General features: G+C 38.5%; 1 protein-coding gene across 1 annotated transcript in view; it reads right to left on the bottom strand.

The window, feature by feature from the left end:
- Positions 1-2,673: 2,673 nt before the first annotated feature.
- Positions 2,674-8,218, bottom strand: part of LOC101295467 (protein TRANSPARENT TESTA 12-like) — a 16,230-nt gene continuing 10,685 nt past the window's right edge. The window contains exon 5 of the mRNA XM_004289437.1: positions 2,674-2,860. Coding sequence (XP_004289485.1) covers positions 2,674-2,860 — 187 coding nt within the window. The remainder of the gene's footprint in view (positions 2,861-8,218) is intronic.

The following is an 8,218-nucleotide window of genomic DNA, read 5'->3' on the forward strand; positions in this document are numbered from 1 at the left end:
AGTATGAATGATCATATGCTTCTCTCCATGCATGCTCACGTACGGCTCGATCATGCAATTAAACACCGCTCCTTTCTTTATTCAAGGGGACGGCGGGATGCTGGCGAGATGCCTTTGAGATGCCATCGAGATGCTTATGTGATTAAAGGACCACAAGCCATGCACGTGCTCTTGTATATACAAGTTGGGGTACGATGCCAAGTCGAGGCAAGGTGTTCCAAATCGGGGCGAGGTGTTCCCCCAGCAATTAAATTCTTCTTGTATGCGAAGTCCATTATGCGGAGTCCATTCGTACGCGGACTGTCCAGCTCGCATGACTTTCTGGCGGGCCATCACTTGTAAACCCATTATTTCGGGCTCGCCGGTATGACGTGGACCATAAATTTAACTAATATTCACATAGACAATTACTGTCCAGTAAAATATTAATTTGGGTGTAAACAATCGCATTAACGCAATTTGGAAAATTACAAATTGCCTACTGTTGTTGATTGTACCCTTGGAGTAGAGAGGTAAATCTAATCCCTAAGTATGTTTTTCTCTCTGGCACAATGAAGCCCTACGTATGTTGATTTATTATCATGTAGTGTAGCAAAATAATGTGCTCGATAATGACTCCAAACTATCGAATCATCAAGTTGAATCGCTCAATATACAATACAATGCAAGTGTCATTTTCTGATGCTCATTGCCAGCTTAATCTCAATGCTGTGTTTTTAATGTTATGGGGTCTATTACATGAGAGCCGCTTCCTAAATATCCCGATTTCGAATCAGAATATAGGTGGTACTGTGGTAGGATGACCCTTACCATTATTTATATGACTGGTCCAAGTTTTGTGTGTTTGTTTTTTATTTAAAACCAATAGTATAAAAAACTACAACATGTTCCTACAAAAAAAAAAAAAAACTACAGCATGTGTTTGGTGTGAATATATAACTGTAACAACTTGCTTGATTTGCATGAGTTCTTTTATCTATATATATATATATATATATATATATATATATATAAATACACATCATAAACTATCATTAATGATTCTACTATTTTAAGTCGTCAAACGATTACAAATTTCATATTGAGATGTTGGATAACACTAAATTAATAAGTTGCTTAGTTCTTCTTGTTTTGGCCACGCGTCTCAGCAGGGACAGAGTCGGAACTCCGGTGACTTAAAAGTAAAAAAAAGGAGATTGCGGGGCGTGTCACCTCGCGGACGAGGAAAGAAATGCGCTGCGGCTAGACTTCTAAACAAACGAAGAAGGGGTTACCGGTGCCACCTCGCGGACGAGGGATTACGAGTAAAACCTCTTGTCACATGTGAATCGATACTCACTGTTAGAGCGAGCAGAGCAACAAATAGGGAGAAAGGCGAATCAGGAAGGGGTCTGAGAACTAAGGCGAAGTGCACTTAGAACTTAGGATTTCGAGGATGCTCGAGGGTTTGTACTTGTTTTTGTATGATTGATTGTGTGTTATGATTGTGTCAAGCTCCCTTATATAGCGATCCGCAAGCAATTCGCAGAGACCTAATCACAACCCATTCGGACTCAGCAATTAGAATTCCACAAGGATATGACCAGCTCGCGAGCCACGCGATCCATGCAACACGTGTCCAGAACAGACCTCGCCTAGGTCTCGCTCACCGCCCCGCATCATCTCACTGTAGTGTCGTACACGAACTCGAATACTAAGCGATCCTATCCCGCGGAGTACTACAGTCCATTTCCAACTCTACCTCGCCATGCACTGCAGAATCCTACACGAACTGAAACAAAGGATCCTGCGAGGACATCGAATCCCGCGGGGTATCAGAATCCTTGCAAAACTCCAGCTCGCGTGTTGCCAAACCTCGCCACCCTTCGTGGGCTTCACATTAAAAAAGGGCCACAGGTACTGGCCCAAATGTTATCCAAAACGTACCCAGAGTCTTGGACCAAAATACCCACTGGGCTCAAACACTTCTGATTAACAAAGATCGATTCTGATTAATTTATATAGCATTCATGGGAAAAATATATTTTAACATCATAACGACTAATGACCCAGTTAGTATATAGATGCTATATAATCATGGATATTCGATCGTAATCATTTTATTCTCACTTATAAGTTATAACTGCGGTTTAATTTTAAAAACCAAGTCTTTACTCCTTAAAGAACTTGCTAGCTTATATGATTTAGGGTTCGTACTTTGTAGTTCTTTCAAACTCTCTCAACTGAGAGATATCCAATATATCATGCAGTAGAGGACAAAATATATTCCCATGTTTCACCAATAATTTCATTTTCATGTTTCACCAGCACGTTATACAAGATAAACTTCTGTATATTTGAAGCCCGTAGATATATATGCCCAAGCTATTAATCTGCATACCCATGCCAGGCTAGAGGAATATAGAAGTATGAAACAAGATGCTTCAAATTCTATTGTGCTTGTAGCCTTGTGTTGCTCGGAAAGACAGGTTTGGTTCGGGGTTGGGCTTTAGGCATTGATGCTCTGCTGGAGGTTTGCGTTCTCATGAAAGTTTTGGACTCGGGTTCCTTAAAATGCCACAATGGAAAAATGTATATCAGTAGCTAGGCACGACGACTAAATTGTGTACATATTTTTAGGGTTATACGTACACATACGTTACAAATTTGAGATGTTGGAAAGAACTCAAGCATTCATGTCTTTGTTCCCAGTGACCTGACAGGTATACTGTTGGTAAATATATAGCCGATCTCAGTGTGGAATATCATAATCAAAACCCAGAAGAAGAGGCCAATTATAACAGAGGTCACAACTGCTACTTTAGTTGCAAACTTGGCTGCCTTCCCATTCCCAGCTCCAAGCTCATTCGCAACCCTCACTCTGTACGTTAATCATAATATCAATATAAATCGTGTAAAATGGAAAATTAACCACTTTACTCAATTGATATTCTCAATAGCAAATTGAACGTACATAGATAGAATCTCCTTATTAAGAATTAATGGATAGAAACTCAACTTATCCCAATGTTAGCTAGAAAAAACAAGAACCTGTTTTTATTATGAACCATAACATAATTAACACTCTAAATCAGTCTTCCGTCTTAGTAGATACTAGCGAGTTTTCGAACCTTGGTTATGATGGAGTCGAAAGAATAAGATAGGAAGACAATTTTTCTTTTGGGATGAACATAGGAAGGTATTTATACATGACCAATATAATATCGACAAGATATCGATCACAAACTTGCATAATATTTCAGTGATAGGATGGGACTTATCCGATGGAAAGAGGCTGCAGAAAACCCCAAAGCCAAAGGAATATATTGTACACAGCCAGCCTGTGATCTCAAAGCTGACTCCCTATATTGCAGAGATGAGGCAATCACACTGAACCTGTACCACATAGCTAGCTATCCAGCTCGATCTGTATCGAAAAGAAATAGCATGCAGTTGATATGTTTGTTGAGATAATAGACCTCAGCAAGCTTAATATTGAAGGTGAAGGAAAATGCAGCACTGCCATTTCAACCGATTGTGACAAAGCTGACTCATCAGAGAATGAAGACAAGAATGCAGGAGCTTTGGTGATAGGCATGTGACCATTCACACCTCTCATGCAGCTATACACAGCACAGCAGCCTTAGTCCTTATCCTCAACCTTCAATTTGAATTTTTTTGTCTCTATTTGAGCAGTGATCTTGACCGTGCACGTATTCATCTCTCATTACAGCTGAAGATATTTTTACTATTTGTCTTGCTGTATATAAGTGTGCACAGTGTCCATTGTCAATGATGTGTGACAATTCCTTCTGTAAAAATTCCTTTTCAATTACATATTAATACTAGCTGTTATTCTCAATTTCTTCAAATTATTTCTTTGTTTCTCTTCAGTGCTATCATCTTGTTCTCAACTACGTTTCTCTCTTGGTGTAAGTTTCTACTTATTCATCAAGACTTTTACACTCAAATACAGATTGTTACTGTGATGAAGAATTTCAGCATGGTATCAGAGCTGAAGGCAGCCTGACCATTGCTCATCACAAAGTCTTCCGCTGACAATTTTTTCAAACAGTCTTTTTCACAAACAAATTGTTCTTAAGTTGCTTTCAAGCTTCTTTCAATATCTGTGAACAACTCTTTTTTTATCTACAGCTTGTATTAAATTACTCATCTGCTCAGATCTCACTTTTTACACAACTTCATTCTCACCTGTCTTTTTCTTGTTACAGTCCTTCTCCCACAGTTTCTATTGAGGGTTACAAGTATTACGTTACTATCATTGATGAATGTACTAGATACACATGGATTTTTCCATTGAGAAATAAAAAAGAAGTACTACCTTTGTTTCAAGCTTTCTGTGCTTTTATCTTGAATCACTTTTCAGCTTCAGTTAAAATTTTTCAATCAGATGGGGGAGGGGAATTTAATAGCCACTGCTTTCATGATTTTTTATCAAAAAATGGGATTGTTCATCAAATTTCATGTCCTTATACACCACAACAGAATGGCTTAGCTGAAAGAAAAAATCGACACATTGTTGAAACAGCCATAACCTTGCTTCATGATTCTCACCTTCCTCTAATGTTTTGGTATCATGCCTGTGCTGCAGCTGTTTATCTGATAAACAGGATGCCTTGCAATAATTTGTCCATGCAATCTCCTTTTGAAGCTCTCTTTCATAAAATTTCTGTGATTGATCATATTAGAATTTTTGGTTGTACTTGTTACCCACTGCTAAAACCATATAACTCCAATAAATTGCAACCAAAGTCTGCTCCTTGTGTTTTTCTTGGGTATGCCTTAGGGTACAAAGGGTTTATTTGCTTTAATCCTGTGTCTAAGAAAACAATAAAAACCAGGAATGTTATCTTTGATGAGAGCAGCTTTTATTATAAGAAGGGTGAAAGTCATAACAGTGTTGATCAGGTTTTTCAGTTCTTCTCCACTCCATGTCCTTTGGCTTCTACTGCAGGAAATAATTCACACACACCATCATCAATGCCTGACCTTGTTCAGCTTGATTCACCACCTGAAACACTGAGTTCTTCATCAACAGCAACTGAGTTCACAGCTTCAACTCCAGTTGATTCTTCAGTACAGCCTGTCTTTCCTGGTACAACTAACTCTTCACATGATCATGCTTCTACAGAAACTAATGTTGTAACCTCAGATGAGCAGCCTGGTAATGTGGATCTAAATGTGCTTCAGTATAACATTGATCAGCCTCTAATTATAGACAACAGTTCTACATGTGCTCCAAGAACTGAGAATCTTGTGAGCTACACTGATGAGCCCTACATCCCAATTTCAGATGTTCACATTGATATTCAAGGTCCTTCTGCTCAATCCTATGACAAACTCACTGATTTTGTTCCTCTTTCCAATTTGAACACAAATGATCACCCAATGATGACAAGGAGCAAGCATGGTATTTACAAGAAAAGGATTTTTTATGCTGCTAATGCTGCTATACAGGTTTCTCCAGACAAAGAGCCACACTCTTATAAACAAGCCCTTCAAGTCCCAGAGTGGAAGCAGGCAATGCAAGAAGAATTTGATGCTCTAAAGAATCAGGGTACTTGGTACCTGGTTCCTCCACAAATCTGTAAGAATGTTGTGAGTTGCAAGTGGATTTTTAAACTAAAGAAAAATGTTGATGGAACAATTTCAAGACACAAGGCTAGGTTAGTTGCAAGAGGGTTCAGTCAGGAAGAAGGTGTTGATTATGAAGAAACTTTCAGCCCGATTGTCAGGCATACTACTGTGAGGTTGTTCTTGGCTCTTGCAGCTCAATACAATTGGAAGTTGCATCAGATGGATGTAAAAAATGCCTTTCTACATGGTGTTTTAAAGGAAGAAGTATATATGACTCAACCACAGGGTTTTGAAGATCAGAGAAATCCTCATTTTGTCTGCAGACTTGTGAAATCTCTATATGGCCTAAAACAGGCACCAAGAGCTTGGAATGAAAGGTTTACATCTTTTCTCCCATCATTGGGTTTTAAAAGCTCACATTCTGATCCCTCACTGTTTGTTAAAGGTAGTGATACCTTCATGGTGTATCTGCTTCTTTATGTGGATGACATCATAATTACAGGAAATGATGAGAATGAAATTGGAGCAGTCAAGCTTGCTTTACAGTTGGAATTTGAAATGAAGGACTTAGGGCCACTTCATTACTTTCTTGGTTTGCAGATTGAATATCTACCTAATGGAGGAATTTTTATTTCTCAATCAAGGTATGCTTCTGAGGTGTTAATTAAGGCTGGTATGTCAGGAAAGAAAAGTTGCTCTACTCCATGCCTTCCTTATGCAAAATTGATAATGGATGATGGACCAAAGTTTGCAGATGTGACACATTATAGAAGTGTAGTTGGATGTCTACAATATTTAACCTTTACCAGACCTGATCTAGCCTACAGTGTGAACACTGTGTGTCAGTTCATGCCTGCTCCATCTGAAGCACATTATGCTGCAGTAAAAAGAATTCTTAGATATCTGATTGGGACTGTTAATTATGGCCTGACTTACAAGCCTGCTCCCTCTCCTCTTGAACTCAGAGCCTTTTCAGATGCTGATTGGGCAGGTGATCCAAATGATAGGAGGTCAACAACTGGTTTTGTGATTTACTTGGGGAACTGTCCAATTTCTTGGTGTTCAAAGAAACAACATTCTATGTCACGTTCTTCTACTGAGGTAGAGTATAGGGCTATGGCAGACACTGCAAGTGAAGTCTTTTGGCTCAGACACTTATTGCAGGATATCTCAGTGTATTTACCACTTGCACCATTATTGCATTGTGACAATGTCTCAGCTATTTCACTTGCCACAAACCCAGTTCACAAGACTAAATGCAAACATGTGGAGGTAGACATTCACTTCACAAGAGAAAAGGTAGCTAGAGGTGAGCTGGATCTTATTTTTGTGCCCTCTCTGGAACAATTTGCTGATTTGTTTACCAAGGGATTGAGTACTGCTCAGTTCCAGTATTTATGCTGCAATCTAGTACTTGGTAATCCTAGCACTAGCTTGAGGGGGGCTGTTGAGATAATAGACCTCAGCAAGCTTAATATTGAAGGTGAAGGAAAATGCAGCACTGCCATTTCAACCGATTGTGACAAAGCTGACTCATCAGAGAATGAAGACAAGAATGCAGGAGCTTTGGTGATAGGCATGTGACCATTCACACCTCTCATGCAGCTATACACAGCACAACAGCCTTAGTCCTTATCCTCAATCTTCAATTTGAATTTTCTTGTCTCTATTTGAGCAGTGATCTTGACCGTGCACGTATTCATCTCTCATTACAGCTGAAGATATTTTTACTATTTGTCTTGCTGTATATAAGTGTGCAAAGTGTCCATTGTCAATGATGTGTGACAATTCCTTATGTAAAAATTCCTTTTCAATTACATATTAATACAAGCTGTTATTCTCAATTTCTTCAAATTATTTCTTTGTTTCTCTTCAGTGCTATCATCTTGTTCTCAACTACGTTTCTCTCTTGGTGTAAGTTTCTACTTATTCATCAAGACTTTTACACTCAAATACAGATTGTTACTGTGATGAAGAATTTCAGCAATGTTTTCCTGTTTCTGTTTCTTTCCTTATGTTTTGGAATCATCTTAATCAAGATTCTAATTGAGGGCACAATTCTCTACACTTACACGACTAGATTAACAAATGAAGTTGTGTCATTTAGTACTTGAGCTTCACGTTTATTAGCTAGCTTGTCAAAAAGAGCAAGCAGACAAGACAGCAGACAATTTTCAACAAATCTTGCCCAGATTTTGTAATCAAAGGTTTCTGAATGCTATATATTACTCTAAATTTTTCTAAGTGGGGAATTTTTGTTTTTCATCGTGACTTTTATGTCTCGTCTTATAATTAAGTTAATTAAACACTGTTCATCATTACTTTACCTACTAAACTACTCCAAACCCTAGTTGAAACGACATTGCTTTAGCACAACATCGACGTACGTACGAATGATCAAACGCTTACTACGAATGAAAACAATGAAAAATAGACGGGTTATGTGGAAAACAGTCTAACAGACAAAGAAAACTGGGAGCCCTAGCGTGGAACAGTGATCGACAATATATAACTATGAATTTATGAGGCTTGGAGTTACAAATCTCTATTGGCACCAATAGAAGAATAAGGATATATGTATAATGTGCCAGATCGATCGTTAGACAGATGAAGCCAATTGGTGAAAGAAAACTTGAACTTA

The sequence above is a fragment of the Fragaria vesca genome, linkage group LG1 (assembly GCF_000184155.1).
Source record: "Fragaria vesca subsp. vesca linkage group LG1, FraVesHawaii_1.0, whole genome shotgun sequence".
In the NCBI taxonomy this organism is placed as follows: domain Eukaryota; kingdom Viridiplantae; phylum Streptophyta; class Magnoliopsida; order Rosales; family Rosaceae; genus Fragaria; species Fragaria vesca.